We start from the raw sequence: 17,788 nt of genomic DNA, 5'->3' as shown, positions 1-17,788 counted from the left end.
CTAATTTTCGCCTTATCAGCCTGTTAGATGTAGTGTCAAAAATTTATACTAAGTATCTATACAAAAAACTAAATCATTGGCTTGAGTCCAGTGGGATGATAGCAGAAGAACAGGCGGGTTTCCGATACAATCGTTCAACTGTAGATCACTGCTTTGTTTTGTCTCACTTGAGGTACAAGTATGTCAAATTGAAACGAAGATGTTTATATGTGGCATTTATTGATTTCTCAGCAGCTTTTGACTCCATTAACAGGGATTGTCTCTGGGATAAATTGAGTAAAACATCTATAGACAAAAGACTGCTGATGCTAATGCGAGAGCTTCACTCTGATACTAAGATCCATGTTAGGTTGAACCGCTCTGGATCGTTATCAAATATGATAACAACCACTCGAGGTGTTCGCCAAGGTTGTTTGCTAGCCCCAGCACTGTTTAATATTTATGTAAACTCACTAATAACCGATTTAAGCAACAATGATAATTATGTGCCTCCTAAATTGGGTACTAGGAAAATAACAGTACTCATGTATGCCGATGATACCATTTTACTGTCACAAACGCAACAAGGTTTGAGGAGATTATTGAAAGCCTTTAACCAATTGGCGGTACAAGATAAACTAAAAATCAACTATGATAAGACAAAAATATTAGTATTTGCCAATAGATATAAAAAACATGTATGGCAGATTGATGGACATCCTATAGAACAAGTGAAGTCCTTTAAATATTTAGGTTTAAATTTCTCCTCAACTGGCTCGTGGAAAAATCATTTTGATAATACTAAAAAAATTTCTATCAATACTGTTAATTCCTTAATAAGATTCTATTGGGGCAGAGGTGGCAAACAGATCCCTCCTGCTCTAAAAAATTATGAGGCTAAAGTTGTTGCCCAGATTTGTTATGGTGCCGAACTTTGGGGGTCTTCTCTGAAAATGGACTTAGAAATAGCCCAAAATAATTACCTACGGGCGATTTTAGGTTTACCCAAAGGATTTGAAACTTCTATCCTTCGGCTGGAAGCCGGTCTACGTTCAGTGAAAGCTAGAGTTCATATACATGCCATTAAATACTGGTTGAAGTTGAGAAAAGGAATAGGCTCAGCTTTAGTTTTGGCTGCCTTTGAAGAAATGTCAAGATACAACTGTAAGACAAATCTGCCTTGGAATCAGGAAATTCTGCATCTTATTGATTTGTATGGTCTTTCACTGGATTCTTTAGGTGCTCTAAGTTTTGAGAGAGCAGCACATTACTTGAAGTCTCATATCCTAAAATATGATTTCCAAGCTGATCGCACTTCTGCCTGCCTGTCAAAACTTGCCCCCTGGTATGCTAAATTGCCTATTCATACGCCTTACCCTCAATATTTAAACAGTATAACTAATTCTAAGTGGAGATCTGCATTTACAGCTCTTCGGTGCCAGTCAATGAACTCAGCAGTGATCCAGGGACGCTACCAACGGATCCCCTTGGAGGGAAGAGTCTGCCCATGTGGATCTAATATAGTTGAAGATTTAACGCACTACCTGCTTGTCTGCCCAATTTATGAAGATGTAAGAATAGCTTTGTTTAAAGACCTAGGTCTTATACCTAATAGGTCTCATTCTTACTTGATTAAATTTTTATTGGGGGATACCACTCCATCCATTTCTGAAAAAGTAGCCTGTTTTGCTTTTAAAGCATCAATTTTAAGGAGGAAGTTTTCTAATGATGATGATCAGGTTTTAAGTTGTAACTGAATAGAGTCTATTGAATGATGCTTTTGGTCGATTTTAGTTTTGTAATGTAATCTTATATATTTGTTATATGATTATTTTGTTTTATTTGACTATATATATGTTTGTAATGGCTTCGGCTACACAAATAAACTTTCTTTACTTACTTACACAGGGAAGAGGAAAGAGCTTCAGAAAACAATGAACTGAAGCAGCCACTTCACATGTTGGGAGAAAGAGTAGGAATAAGGTAAAGCAATAAATAGAAGCTACTGTTGCTGCTATAGAAAGGAGGAAGGCAAAACTGACACACAACTAGAAAGTTTCACCCACTATCTCTTATCTCTTTGAAGAAGCAACTTCAGGAAACCATTAATCAAAATTGTGGTTTTGGAATTAAAGTGACCATGAGGGGTGGGGAAAGAGGGGGACACAAAAACAGCTCACACAGCCATGTCACACACACACTGCATGGGTGGAGCACCGTGAGATGCACTCACCAAGAGAAGCACTGCTGTACCCTCCACCAAGGGGAAAGTCCATTGCAATCCCACTGGTAGCTGATGGCAGTCAAGCCATGTCTGTCTGACTAGGAGCACCGAAAGAGAGAAATGGCCATGATGTGAACTAGTATTCTCTTGAATGGGCGGGCAGAAAGGGCCTTCGACTCGTAAAGCTGTAACTATGACTAGGCGACGGAATGAGTAAGGCGTTAAGCAGACAATACCTAAGACCAATGGTGTCCTGGCATAGCGACAGGAGGGAAAGAGGCTGATTAGGCCGGGCCCTCTTGATTCCATTTTGTCAGTGGCTCCCAGATAGCTGTTCCTTCTGCTCCTGTCTCTGATTGCACCTTGGAATGGATCAGCCTCACTCACATCAGAGGCGGCTTAGGAACTTGCCAGTGATGGCATATTCAGCAGCTCCCTACTTGGATGGCCCCCCAAATTATCACAGTTGCAGTCCTGGGCAGCAGAGTGACCCTGAAAGGGCTGCACAGAAGCCATTTTCTTTGCCACTGAGCGGCTGATGCCCTGTCAGGTATGCGGCACTGGAGAGGGTCACTGTTCATCTCTTCTACGAATGCTCAACTTTTGTTCTCTTTCAGGCCTCTAGTGCAGAGTTCTATTCAAGCCTTTCTGGGTGTCGCTGGCACATCAGGGGAGCATGCCTGGGATTGCTTGTGGGGGAGTCCTGGAATGTTTGCTTTGGAATGAATGGTCGGGCTGCAACGCGGCATGTTGGGCAATGTGGCAGCCGCTGCCCGGTGAAAAAGTGGCCTGGGGGTGTACAGAAAAGCTCCACTGATTCCTATGGAGCGGACCTTGCAATATCCATATCCTGCTGGTACTTGCTGCAAATTCTAGGACAGGGAGCCAGACTTCTCCAGTGCCCGTTTTTGAGAAAATGCAGCACTATTTATTTTTGGCTAATGTTCAACATTCAATATTCTACAGCCTTAATTCACCTCAGTGTTCCAGGGAACAGAGAGGGCCCTTTGCCTCCCTCTGAATGCAATTCCCTTTTCCTCATGTCTTTGATGTCCATTTGATTCTCTTACATCTGCCCCCCTCCCCTGTAACTTAACACTTCTCCTGCTTATTTCATGTAAACAGCCCCTGTATGGCTTCCTTTCTCCTCACCACCTTGGATGGTGTTGAGCATATCAGAGACTAAACGGCTGTGCTCAGCTGCCCTCTTGCATTTTCGCCACTAAGTTCTGAAACAGTGGCAGGATTGTGGTCTGTTTGTAGCCACCCTAAAGAAAGGAAGGGTTCAGCATCAACCCTACAATGCTAGTACTATCAAAATACAGCTGGATACAAGTGTGCTATTCAGCAGCTGAGGGCATGCTCAAAAACGATATATTAGTCCAAACACTTAAAGTAAATATACCTCAGCAAGAGCCAAGAAAACGTGCTATAGATAAAGCAACAAAGAAGGAATGAATTGAGTTTTTCCATCATGGATTGTAAGTTATTAAATACTATCAAGCCCAGCCTTATATCTACATGAGTGACTCTTGTGTAGACAGCAAGGAACCATGATGAAATTGATAGAGAAAACTGCTATGAGTTTTTACATAAGGAAGTAATTACAAGTTGCTGGATTAAAACTCTACCTTTCTAGGTTCCAATGTAGCTATATATAATACAGAGTTTTCGCAAGTGGCAGACATCATGGGGGGGGGGGGGCTTGCAAACGGTTTTGGCCAGAGCATCTGAGGAACTAAAACAAATAGAGATGATGAGAGCTTCTTTCAGAGGGGCCTCACAGAGAAGGGCGCCTGAAGCTGACCTCCGGGATCAGGCAGGTACACAGAGGGAGAGGTGACACTTGAGGTATGGGGGTCCTGAGCCATGTAGGGCTTTATAGGTTAAAACCAGCGCTTTGAATTTGGCCCCCAAACAAATTGGCAACAAGTGCAGGTGAGCCAGGATTGGACTTATTTGTTCACATTGCCTAGTGCCAGTCAACAACCTGGCTGTCAAATTCTGCACTCGCTACAGTTTCTGAGCTTCAAAGGCAGCCCAATGTACAATGCATTACAGTACTCTCACGTAGAGGTTACCAGAGCTACAGATCACTGATGCCACGCTATTCCCACCTTGATAGGGTCACAACTGGGCTACCAGCTGAAGCTGGTAGAAGGCACTCCATGTCATGGAGGCCACCTGAGCCTCCAGTGACAATGATGGATCCAAGATTATCCCAAGCTGTGCTCCTGCTCCTTCAGGGGGTGTCTGACCCCGACTTGAGCTGGTTGCACTTCTTGAATCTGGACAGAGGAAGGTTCCTGCCAGCAGAACCCCAGTCTGGTCTGAATTGTGCCTCAGCTTATTGGCTCTTATCCAGTCTATTACCTTGGTTCAGTACATTTACCACTCCACTCACCTGAGATGAAAAAGAGAAGTAGAGTTGTGTGTGATCACCAGCATACTGCTGTCATGCACCGCACTCCAGATGACCCCACACAGCAGTTTCATGTAGATGATAAACAACATGGGGGATAGAATCAACCCCTGGGAAACCCCACAATGGAGGCGCCATGGAGCTGAGGAAGACCCCCAAGCCCACACCTCTGGAAGCAGCCATCTCCCAACTCAAACAGCTGCTCCAGAAATATACCATCATGTAAGGTATTGATCACTGCAGAGGATCTAGAGAAACACATACGCTTTCCTGATACAGGTAGGTCATCATCATACAGGGCAACCAAGGTAGCCTCAGTACCAAATCCAGGCCTGAACTCTAACTGAAATGGATCCAAAAAATCAGTCTTATCCAAGAGTGCCTCAATAAATGGAGCAACCATTAACTCAAGGACCCTGGCCAGGAAAAGGATCTGTGCAACTGGCCAGGAAAAGGATCTGTGCAACTGGCCTAAAACTATTCAGATCTTGGGAGAGCTTCATAAGGAGTGGATTTACTGCTGCTTCTTTCAGACAACCCGTGACTACTCTCACTTGTAATGAGGCATTTATCACTTCCCCGGCCCAACCAGCTGTTCCCTTCCAACATGTATTCTTCCAGCTCAGGGAAGTAGTTTGGGCTTGCTAGGGAAAAATAAGCATCCATCAAGAGATGAGGTTTCTTTCTGAGTGGTCCCAATTGTTGCTCACATCTGCCCAAGCAGTCATCACATAGTCACTATTGAGAACACATCTGCTCAACTAAACTTTAGGACCCCATGATGTCTTTGTGCCTCAGGGTAATTCAGAATAACACATGGCACGTCTTATGTTTTTAGGAACATTTTAAATTGACTGAATCATTTAGTTTAATATGTATTTTTAATACATACAAGATCCTGAAGAACAGTGAATAAACCCCCCCACTGCTTTTGACAACAAGGAAGTGACCTGACAGGGCAGTTGTGACATCTTACCTTATCTCCTGGCTGTGGTCTCATAAGAGAGACTTGATCATAGCCTTGCCGAACAAGGGCCCACAGGGCATCCAGCTTGCCCTGAAATGACAAATATTGGACATTACTAAAACATTCAAAAGGATAGCAGGGCATTAAACTACAGCTGCCTGACTTCAGCATTTGAGATCAGCCATCCTATAGTCAAGAGTATAGGCAATCTGGTGCCCTCTAGATGTTTTAGTTTATAACACCTCTGATCAATGCTGGCTGAGGGTGATGGGAGCTGTAGTTTAAGGGCACTAAGTTGCTTATCCCTGCTGTAATTCCTGTTTCTCAAGTGCCATTTAGCCAGTTTTTTAGGCACTACCCTTAATCACATGGCCTAGGCTGGCTAGCCATTTCAGACCTGGTAAATTTATTCTCAAGTGACTCACATTGGACAGGTTATATTCTAGAACATGTGTAGTTATATCTCACAAGCAGTGTTGTAAACTACAACTGGAAGTGTGCACATGACCAGATATTGCCAATACTGCAGATAATGGACTATACATATATTGAGCATCTGTCTCCAACCATAACACCCTTAAAATTGCTTTAAAATGAAAGCACATTGAAATCTTTGGGGATCCATATTCTTTGCAATATACATTAGATTCCATAGAAAATATTGCATGTGACAAGACAACTGAAGATAAGCAGAATAATTTCTGATGTATAGTAAAAGGTCAAATTCTTTAGTCTCTTGTCTAATGAGGACACTGCACAGCCAAAGTTGCCCAGATTATCTTGTCAGTCTCTTTGAGAATTGTTCCATGTACAAAAATGAGTGTAGGTGTGTAGGACTTCCCCAAATTTAGGGTAATACATCATGGAATGTGCCCTTTAACACATATTGTGTCAGAATCTTGAGAAGTGGAGGGTCTATCTCATTCAAAAAAAGAATGTTTTTAATTGTCATGATCATACAGACCCTCCCCAGTCCCAAGAATGTGTTTGATACAACTTACAAATGGAAAAGGCCTGAACTAAGGAGGTGGGGCTTCTTCTCTTAACATCTAAGGGGGTGGGGCTTCTTCTCTTAACATCTGAGGGGGTGGGGCTTCTTCTCTTAACATCTGAGGGGGTGGGGCTTCTTCTCTTAACATCTGAGGGGGTGGGGCTTCTTCTCTTAACATCAGTTCCACTTCAGTACATGCTGCTTTACAGAATATTGAACAAAACAAATCTTCTTAGCATAAGCTGTTCAGTTTACCACAGGAGAAGGAAATGGAGGGAGGGGGAAAAGATAGAGACAAGAGGAACTCCAGGCTGTTCCTCTTTGTCTCATTTGCCTATTACCTATAAATGCTGTACTAGTCCTAATTTTCCTTTAGCAGTCCCTGAGAAATTTGTAACAAAATATTCCAGAATCTCAATAAAAACAAAAGGCAAAGATTACTTGTGTATAGCTAATATTTCTATGCATAACTAAACAACCATAGAATTTCAGTGTGCTGCTTGCAACATTTGGCTCCTTTGGGCTCTGGAATCTGCAAAAGAAACTCAAGTATGCATGAGAACAGGCCCTTGGAATGCCATGGCCAAGCATGGCAGGAGCTGATCTGACATTCAGTTCTGGAAATAGGTGTTTGTAGTTCTTCTAAATATTACCAAATGTACACATTACCTTGATGGGGGTATACCATTTCCTTTGGGAGGGCAATTTCTGCACATTATATTTCTTTGGCTTGGGTTCCCATGGTTCATTGTCTTGTTCTGGCAATTTGATTACGGCATTTTTTGGCTTCTCTAGTTTTGCTCCTTCCTCTGTTGAGCCTTTGTCACCCCATCTCACCTTATAAGACACAAGTAACCAGCAGGTGAAAAAGTAGCTGTGTGTGGTGTGGCTGATTTTGACTGGAAAAAACATCCAGATGAACTGTCTTGAAAGATACATGTTGCATTTCATTCCTATTTGGCCCCATGTATGCAATTTTTTTCTACACCACTGTGTGTGTGTGTGTGTGTGAGAGAGAGAGAGAGAGAGAGGGAGAGAGAGAGAGAGAATATCTATCTATTAACTGAAGATTCACACATTGCTATTTTACAAACAGCCTATTGTGCCCCAACAGATGATTGGACACTGCATAGTTTATTTCCCCCCCTAGCCCCTCCCCCTCCCCCTGTAGTCCTCCCGCCTGGCTGGACAGGCACTCCAGCTTCCTTTGTGAATTTTCAAACCTTTATCGGGTCTCCTTTCTCTGCCTGTGTGCAACAAAAATGGGGAGGAGCTCTAACACCTTGAAAGTTTACAGAAATAGAACGAAATCTAATACACTTGCCTAATGTGAAGCCACCAGATGCGCTATTGGATAAATGTGAGGATTTAGCCAGACGTGGAAATTTTGGCAACTCCAGATAGGGGGTGGGGTTATTTGGAGACACAGCTACATGTGGCAGGAAACCAAGTTTGCTCAGAGATCCTCCTCTAGAGGAGCAGAGCAGCAGTACCATTTTTGGCCACTCTTGCTGAGCGGTTCTGTAGGCAAATCTCCTTAACCCACAAGCTGGAGCAACGGACAATATGCTAACCCACCGTAAGTAAAACAACCCTTACTGCAGACTGGGTTCCCAGGGCGGTTTATCTGGGGGGAAATAACCCACTATGGGTGGGAAAGGAACTCACAGACAACACACTAAGCCATCATGAATAAACCACTGCAGATTATTTGTGGATTAACAGGTCATCTGAACCCAGTCTGTGCCATAAAAGCTTTATGCTTCTGAATTTCAGTGTTCTTTTTTGTTTGTTATTTCAGAACTGTTCATTACATCTGCTTAAAATTGTCTTAAACTCAGGTAGAGCATTAAGCTGACAAATCTTCCGGCAGGCCATTCCACAGTCTGGGGGCGGCAGAAGAAAAGGTCCTAGTTGTGGCTGACTGGAGTAAACCCTTCCCAGAGGACCTGAGTGTCCAGGGTGGATTGTATGGGAGAAGGTGATCCCACAGGTAACCTGGACCCAAACCATGTAGGGCTTTAAAGGTGATAGCCAACACTTTATACTTCTCCTGGAAACTAATTGGGAGCCAGTGAAGTGATTTTAAAGTTGATGACAACTTTAGACAATGCCGTCCACTTCCTGCGTGCCTCCCACTCCTTCTTTCCATTATTCCATCACAAAACGGACCTATTTTAATCCATTTTTTTGTGGGGGGAAATGGAATATGTTGCCATTTCCTGCTGTGTGCAGGAAAAGCAACATGATAAAAACGGCCCCTAAATAGGCCACGTGGTCTTTGTTTACTTCCTCTTTCTTCTCTGGGAAGAAAGAAGTAATGTGGGACAGGAGCAGGGGCAGAGAAGTGACGTTAGGGAACCACAATCCCCCCCCCCCATCCGATGCTGCTGTATGTGTACTGGCTCAGTGAAGCTCCAGTTCATTGACACGTGTGCTAGGCTCCTTTTCATCCTCATCAGGAGTGGCTGTGGATGTGCTGAACCGGTGCTTGGCTGCGACAATGGACTGGATGAGGGCTAATAAACTGAAGCTCAATCCAGACAAGACTGAGATGCTGCTGGTGGGTGGTTCCTCTGATCGGATGGGGGGTGTTCAACCGGTTCTGGATGGGGTTGCACTCCCCCTGAAGGAGCAGGTTCGTAGCTTGGGGGTTCTCCTAGAACCATCTTTGTCACTTGAGGCTCAGGTGGCCTCGGTGGCACGGAGTGCTTTCTACCAACTTCGGTTGGTGGCCCAGCTACGCCCCTATCTGGACAGGGATAACCTAGCTTCAGTTGTCCATACTCTGGTAACTTCCAAATTAGATTACTGCAATGCCCTCTACATGGGGCTGCCTTTGAAGACGGTCCGGAAGCTGCAGCTTGTGCAAAATGCGGCGGCCAGATTGATAGCTGGAACAGGGAGGTTTGAGCATGTAACACCGATTCTGGCCCGCTTGCATTGGCTGCCTATATGTTTCCGAGCCCAATTCAAGGTGCTGGTCTTAACCTATAAAGCCCTACATGGTTTGGGACCACAATACCTGATGGAACGCCTCTCCCGATATGAACCTACCCGTACACTGCGCTCAACATCTAAGGTCCTCCTCCGAGTGCCTACTCCAAGGGAAGCTCGGAGGATGGCAACAAGGGAGAGGGCCTTTTCAGTGGTGGCCCCCCGACTGTGGAATGATCTCCCCGATGAGGCTCGCCTGGCGCCAACATTGTTATCTTTTCGGCGCCAGGTCAAGACTTTTCTCTTCTCCCAGGCATTTTTAACAGCATTTTAACAGCATTTAACAACGTTAAGTTTGTTTTTAATGGACCCCACAATTGTTGTTTTTAAATGGATACTGTTGTTTTTATACTGTTTTTATGTGTGTGTGTGTTGTTGTTTTTTTTAAATTGTATACTTTTAATGTTTACTATTTTTAAATGTTGTAAACCGCCCAGAGAGCTTCGGCTGTGGGGCGGTATATAAATGTAATTAAATAAATAAATAAATAAATAAATAAATAAATAAATTTAATCTACTCAGCCCTTGGCTTGTGGGAGAGGAAGGCATCATCAATGTAAGGATCCCATTCCCCTCGAACTTCATATTTAGATAATCCGTGATGTTCATGGAAAGCTGGCACTTTGTTGTTCTTTCAGAAACCTGTTTGCAACTGATTCTAGATTTTCCTGTAACAAGCAACATTGATCGCTGAAGTTGATGAAGAATGAAAACAACTTCAATACCTCCATTCTCTTGATGCCACCAACGCCTCTCCCTCCATAATAAGATGCATCCACTGTAGGCCACTTTTTCTTTGGGAACCCATCTTCATCGTCTGAGTCCTGTGAGGAAGATAAAGAAAGAAGATGAAGCTGGGGTGGTGGTGCTAGCTTTTTTCTCAGAGAAGCAGTTTGCGTCTTGGTCAAGGAACAGCCATCTGAAATCTCTCTTCTTGGCTTTGCATGATGGCCTTCATAGCCAGGCAGCAAACAAAAGGCTCTTGTCTTCCCAGCTGCAGCTTCTCCCAGGGAAGCAAAAAAGAAAAAAGAAAAAAGAGGCTCCTTGCCCCTTTCATTAAGGCAATTTATTTGCAATCAAATAGAGAGATTCTGAGAAGCAAAATGGGGATGCATTGTACATTATAATATTAGCTAGTCTGCTGCATTGCTCAGAATGCAATGCAAAAATACACAAAAGTATTAGTATTTATTTATTTATTTATTACATTTTTATACCGCCCAATAGCCGAAGCTCTCTGGGCGGTTCACAAAAATTAAAACCACAATAAAACAACCAACAGGTTAAAAGCACAATTACAATATATTTAGTATATGTTAGTAACTGTTTAGTATATTTTTGAAATTATATATAAGTCATGAACTCTTTTGCTGGTCCATCACACCCACTTCCCCTCCCCTCCTCCGGTACAATCTGCGGTTTCCACCGCCATCTCATTAGCGCGTCAAGTGCTGGGCCCTTCCTGGTATTGTCAGTGTACTGGCGAAATCTCTTTTCACTTGTTTGCTCTTTGACTATTGCGCCCACCCCACTTTGCCCCCTTCTTCTTCCCCACAGGGATCGGTATTGGGACCAATTCTTTTCAACATGTTCATAAATGATCTGGAATTAGGAGTGAGCAGTGAAGTGGCCAAGTTTGCTGATGACACCAAATTATTTAAGGTTGTTAAAACACAAAGGGATTGTGAAGAACTCCAAAGGGATCTCTCCAAGCTGGGAGAGTGGGCGTCCAAATAGCAGATGTGGTTCAATGTAAGCAAGTGTAAGGTGATCCACGATGGGGCAAAAAAAACCAACTTCAAGTATAACCTAATGGGATCTGAGCTGGCAGTGACTGAACAAGAAAGAGATATTGGGATTGTGGTGGACAGCTCGATGAAAAAGTCCACCCAGTGTGCAGCTGCTGTAAAGAAGGCAAACTCCATGTTAGGCATTATAAGAAAAGGAATTGAGAATAAAACGGCCAGTATCGTACTGCCCTTATACAAATCTATGGCGCAACCACACTTAGAATACTGTGTACAGTTCTGATCACACCTAAAAAGGATATTATAGAGCTGGAAAAAGTGCAGAAAAGGGCAATTAAAATGATTAAGGGGCTGGAGCATTTCCCCTATGAGGGAAGGTTACAACAGCTGGGATTGTTTAGCTTGGAGAAGAGGAGCCTGAGGGGAGACATGATAGAGGTGTACAAAATTATGCATGGTGTGGAGAATGTGGAGAGGGAGACATTTTTCTTCCTCTCTCAAAATACTAGAACCTGGGGTCATCCCATGAAGCTGATTGGTGGGAGATCCAGGACAAATGAAAGGAAGTACTTCTTCACACAGCACATAGTTAAATTATGGAACTCACTACCATAAGATGTAGTGATGGCCACCAATTTGCTTGGCTTTAAAAGGGGGTTGGATAAATTCCTGGAGGTTCAATGGCTACTAGCCCTGATGGTTATGTGCTATCTCCAGTATTCGAGGCAATAAACTGGTGTGCACCAGTTGCTGGGGAACATGGGTAGGAGGGTGCTGTTGCACCATGCCCTTCCTTGTTGGTCCCCTGCCGATGGCTGGTTGGCCACTGTGTGAACAGAGTGCTGGACCAGATGGACCCTTGGTCTGATCCAGCATCAGGGCACTTCTTAGGATATCTAGTCTCTGATTTTGGTATTAGAATCTGTGAAAGAAATTTAGAACAAAATGTCACCTTGCAGAATATGCACAGTTGTTTGTCCCATGGAAGCAGCTGCTTCTTCACAGCACCCATTTCTTTTCTCTCTCCATCCTCACAGTCTTTGGGCATATTTGCCCACATTACTATTTAATTTGATTGGCTTTGATCATCCATGGGATTGTCTGGATGTGTGTTTGTGAAATCAACATATCTGATTTACTACCATGGCATCATTTTAAAAAGTCTCATGGGTCACACAGCCAGTGGAATTAAACAACAGTGGGGAAATGAAACAAAGGACTGTGGGAGAAAAGGAGGGGGAAGAAAATGGTGCCAAGAAGAACAACACCTGAAACGTGAATGTATTTGTAACAAGTGCCAAACCTAACCCAAAGTGTGAGGCCCTTTTTTTGACATGAAAACAAACACGAAGTAATTTCAGCTCAAATCTACTGAAATCTGTGTAAATACATGTAATGCAGCTCTACTTCTCCTTTTCATCTTCAACAGGTGAGGTTGTGGATGTGATGAATCAGTGCCTGGCTGTGACAATCGACTGGATGAGGGCTAATAAACTGCAGCTCAATCCAGACAAGACTGAGTTGCTGTTAGTAGATGGTTCTTCAGACCGGATGGAAGGTGTTCAACCTGTTCTGGATGCAGTTGCACTTCCCTTGAAGGAGCAGGTTCTTGGCTTGGTGGTTTTCCTGAATCCATCTCTGTCACTTGAGGCTCACGTGGCCTTGTTGTCTTGGAGTGCCTTCTACCAGCTTGGGCTGATGGCCCAGCTATGCCCCTATCTGGACAGGCATAACTGGGTTTCAGTCATCTATGCTCTGGCAATCTCCAAGTTAGACTACTGCAATGCACTCTATCTGGGGCTGCCCTTGAAGACCATTCAGAAGTTGCAACTTGTGCAAAATGTGGCAGCCAGAATAATAATTGGGACCAGAAGATCTGAGCACATAAGACCAATTCTGGCTGACTGAATGTTTCCAAGCCAATTCAAGGTGCTGTTTTGAACCTATAAAGCCTTACACAGCTTGAGATCACAATACCTGATGGAATGCCTCTCCTGACCTGAACATAGCCAGGCTATCAACATTCCCCCCACCCCTTTCTGAGTGCCACCTCCAAGAGAGGCTCAGAAGGTGGTAACAAGGGAGAGGGCCTTCTCAGTGGTAGCGCTCCCCCATGGAATGAGCTCCCCACAGTGGCCTGCCTGGGGCCAACGTTGTCATCCTTTCGGTGCCCTCTACTCCCAGACATTTTCAAGGCATATGACAGGGCATTCATGCCAGTCATCTAAACAGGTCTTGTATTTTATTACAACAGTTTTTAGCTATCTAAATAGTTTAAAATTTTGGGTATTAGATTTTTTATGTGGTATTTTATGCTGTATTTTATTGCCTTATGAATTGTTATAAACCACCCAGAGAGCTTCCGCTATTTGGCAGTATAGAAATGAATATTATTATTATTATTATTATTATTATTATTATTATTAATGATGATGTACTTCAGTGAGGCAGCGTAACGGAGAAGTCTTGGTGTTTGTTTAAATTAGATTACTAAATCCTAAAATATCAAGTTCCTCTTTGGACACGACTCTTGTCATAGGTAGTCACTCATCACTAAAATTAAAATCAGAATTCTGTGCCAAGGAATATAATAATTCTGTCCTCAGAACATTTGAAGATCCCTAGGACGTATGGGTGAGAAAGAACCAAAGAAGGGAAGGAAAAGGGCCTCTTTAGCTTAATCTCTTTAGAGTGTGTGCTCCACATGCAGAAGATCCCCAATTCAACCTGCAGCATCTCCAGTTAGAAGAAAGCAGGAATGGAAAAAACGCCACATTGCAAGCAGAGCCATTGCAAGGCAGCTTCATTATGGAAATGAAAGAAGGTTACATATATTGCTCACATTGCTTACTTGTGACATGTGGCAAAGATTTTGCACCCACTGCTGCTTTGTGCAACAGTCCTCAATATCATTCCACATTTACAGTTTGGCCTTTACAGCCATATCTACACCAAGCACCATACTTGACAGATTTGGGGGAAACTGTTTTGCAAGTTTTGCTTGAAACCGTCACTTGCACTCATTAGCAAGGTTACTGCTAATTGGTGTTGTAGAGCACGAGCATAACAAATTATTGATTTCCATTTTAGAATTACAGACACTCGGGTGCCATTTTCTGCTGCCCAACAGTTGTATTATACTGTATCCAGAGTAATTAACAAGTGGATTGAAAGGAGTAACAAATATTACTTGGTGAGGGAACAGTGCCATTCGCAGGCATGCATTCCAAGCCACGGAGGCAGGAACTACTGACTCAGTCACATTGACTTTCAGGCGTCCCATTTCTTAAAGGCTTGCCTGGCATGTATTTTAATTCTCCAAAGACCACATTGCTTGCTCTAGCTCTAATAATTTCAGATAGAACCCTAACTCTTCCTTGCTGCTCTCTTGATAAACAATTCACACTGCTGCTTTAAAGTTGGTGGACTGTACCCCACTGACTCTGCCTTCCAAACCAACTTACAAGCTTTATTCACACAAAACTTCTCCACTGAGCTCTCTCAGGCTGTGGCCCCTCCCTCCTCATTCCAGAAACTGTGGGTGTTCCTTAATGAGTTCTTGGTTCCTCCAAGGAAACACAACCCACTCAGGCTAAATCCAGCTGTTCTTTCATATCGTTACATCCCTTCTCTTTGGGAAAGCAAAAAATAAAATGAAAAATAAACTGGGTCTTTATACATAGTTTTTCAGGTGTGCAGGTTTCTTAATAACTTGGCCCACTTTGGGTGTGTCTGAGTTCAGTGATGATCTCTTTCAGCTGCCGTCCTTTATTCTGCTTCCCAATAGATGGAAGGTGTGTCCTTGTTGCAGCCTCTTCTTCTGCATTCGTCTCCCCTGGAATATCCTCTGTTGTCTCTCTGTCCTGGCCAGCACATGGCAAGGATATCCTGCTTGTCTCCCCCTGCAGTGTCAATCCTTAGTTTGTAAACTCCATCTAGCTTAGGGTGACCCTATGGAAAGGAGGACAGGGCTCCTGTATCTTTGACAGTTGTATTGAAAGGGGAATTTCAGCAGGTTCTCCATATATACAAATGACTCCTGCTGAAATTCCCTCTTCATCACATGCCCTGCCCTCTTTTAAATCTGGTCACTCTGGTATAGCTCCTGCAGCTTTAACTGTTGTGATGAAGAGGGAATTTCACCAGGTTCTCCATATATACAATTGACATCTGCTGAAATTCCCTTTTCTATGCAACTGTTAAAGATACAGGAGCCCTGTCCTCCTTTTCATAGGGTCACCCTAAGCTAGCTGTCTCCCTCAAATGCATCCCAGAGTTCTCTTCGAATACTTTCTTGATTCCAGCTTCCAGCCTCATGCGAATTTTCTATCATTCCACTATCTATTGTCAATATGTTCTGACATATTGGTGGTACTGCTCTCTGCTCATCTGCAACCACAAACTCTAGCCTCCATTTTTTTGTTTTGTTTTGGGGTTAGAAATTTTGAGTTTGCATTTTCCCACTGGTTTTGAAGTAGTGTGATTACACATTCTTAAAAGCTGATTAGTCTCTTCCAATAGAAAACCGGGGTTCACTAGGTGGATGGGGATAATATCGCAACTGCCACCTCAGTCTAACTGAAGTGTTTGCCCTGTCCTGGACGGGGTTGCACTCCCCCTAAAGGATCAGGTCCGTAGTTTGGGGGTGCTCTTGGATCCAGAACTGTCACTTGAGGCACAGGTGAACTCAGTGGCAAAGAGCACCTTTTATCAGCTTAGGTTGATATACCAACTACGCCCTTATCTGGACAGAGATAGCCTAGCTACAGTTATCCATGCTCTGATAACCTCTCGTTTGGATTACTGCAATGCGTTATACGTGGGGCTGCCTTTGAAAACAGTCCAGAAGCTTCAGCTGGTACAAAATAGGGCAGCCGATTTACTAACAGGGACTGGCCGGCGAGATCACATTACGCCAGTCCTTTTCCAGCTTCATTGGCTGCCAGTCCAGGTCCGGGCCCGATTCAAAGTGCTGGTATTGACATTTAAAGCCCTAAACGGTTTGGGGCCAGGTTATTTGAAGGAACGCCTCCTCCCATATGTACCTGCCCTGACCTTAAGATCATCTACAGGAGCCCTTCTCCGTGAGCCCCTGCCAAAGGAAGTGAGGCAGGTGGCTATTAGAAGGAGGGCTTTCTCTGCTGTGGCACCGTGGTTGTGGAACGAGCTCCCCAGAGAGGTCCGCCTGGCGCCTACACTGTACTGCTTTCGTCGCCAGCTGAAGACCTTTTTATTTTCTCAATATTTTAACACTTAATTTTAACCTAAATTTAAATCTTGCTGTTTTAACTCTGTATTTTAATCTTATATCAATTTTGCTGTGTGGTTTTATCCTGGTTGTGCTTTTTATATTGTATTTTGTAATTGTGCTTTTAACCTGTTGGTTGTTTTATTGTGGTTTTAATTTTTGTGAACCGCCCAGAGAGCTTCGGCTATTGGGCGGTATAAAAATGTAATAAATAAATAAATAATATAACCCAGACACACTGCTGCATATAATTGCTTATATTTTCCTGTTGGTCTTTCCTGCACTATTTTTACTACTTGATCAGTTTACCCAAATAATGTCTTCACATTCACTGTCAGTCTTCATATTTACTAGGGCTGTGTACCACTTCAGGCCAAATCCTTGAAATCAAGGTGAGGTGGGCTGATTTGGCCGACCACATGGCCAGCGCACAAGAACCTATAAGGTTGAGTTGCTTCGGGGGAGGGATCTCACTTTGGTGCCAAGGTAGGGCAGGTATCCCCTGAAGCATCTTGAGTCGAATCAGGGCCATTTCAGAGGCTCTGAAAGGCCTCTGGGGAAAGTCAGGGAGGCTATGCACAGCCCTAATATTTACAGTGTGCACTGTAGCTTTTGGCTTTTTCTCCTTTGATAATTGGATGCATAGTGGTTAGGTTTGTCACAGTTGTGGCATTTCTTCCCATTGGCTGGGCAACTCTTTTCGTCTCGCATGTCCTGTCCCCCTCCAGTACATGCACTGCTCTATGGTGTTCATTGCTGTACTTACATCAGGTTTCTTTTTCTCTTTCTTTGGGACTACATGGACACTTTCCACTGTTTGTCCTTCCAGGGCTCTAATCTTGTCTTTGGAAAACTCAGCTGCCATGCAAATCTCCAACATTTTCTTGAAGTTCAAGTTTGCTTTCCCCAGGATCCTCTCTCATACACATAGAATCAAAGAATAGCCGAGTTGGAAGGGGTCTACAAGGCCATCGAGTCCAACCCCCTGCTCAATGCAGGAATCCACCCTAAAGCATCCCTGACAGATGCTTGTCCAGCTGCCTCTTGAAGGCCTCTAGTGTGGGAGAGCCCACAACCTCCCTAAGTAACTGATTCCATTGTCGTACTACTCTAACAGTCAGGAGGTTTTTCCTGGTGTCCAGCCAGAATCTGGCTTCCTTTAACTTGAGCCCGTTATTCCGTGTCCTGCACTCTGGGAGGTTCAAGAAGAGA

The 17,788-nt window shown here is 43.6% G+C and overlaps 1 protein-coding gene across 1 annotated transcript in view; it reads right to left on the bottom strand.

The window, feature by feature from the left end:
* Nucleotides 1-17,788, bottom strand: part of ANTXRL (ANTXR like) — a gene marked incomplete at its 5' end in the record, with an annotated part of 91,154 nt that overhangs the window by 22,498 nt on the left and 50,868 nt on the right. The window contains 3 exons of the mRNA XM_063125887.1: nucleotides 5,602-5,682; nucleotides 7,253-7,420; nucleotides 10,306-10,404. Of these exons, the coding sequence (XP_062981957.1) occupies nucleotides 5,602-5,682; nucleotides 7,253-7,420; nucleotides 10,306-10,404 (348 nt within the window). The remainder of the gene's footprint in view (nucleotides 1-5,601; nucleotides 5,683-7,252; nucleotides 7,421-10,305; nucleotides 10,405-17,788) is intronic.

The sequence above is a fragment of the Elgaria multicarinata genome, chromosome 5 (genome assembly GCF_023053635.1).
Source record: "Elgaria multicarinata webbii isolate HBS135686 ecotype San Diego chromosome 5, rElgMul1.1.pri, whole genome shotgun sequence".
Taxonomy (NCBI): Eukaryota; Metazoa; Chordata; class Lepidosauria; order Squamata; family Anguidae; genus Elgaria; species Elgaria multicarinata.
This window is presented reverse-complemented; position numbering and strand designations above follow the sequence as displayed.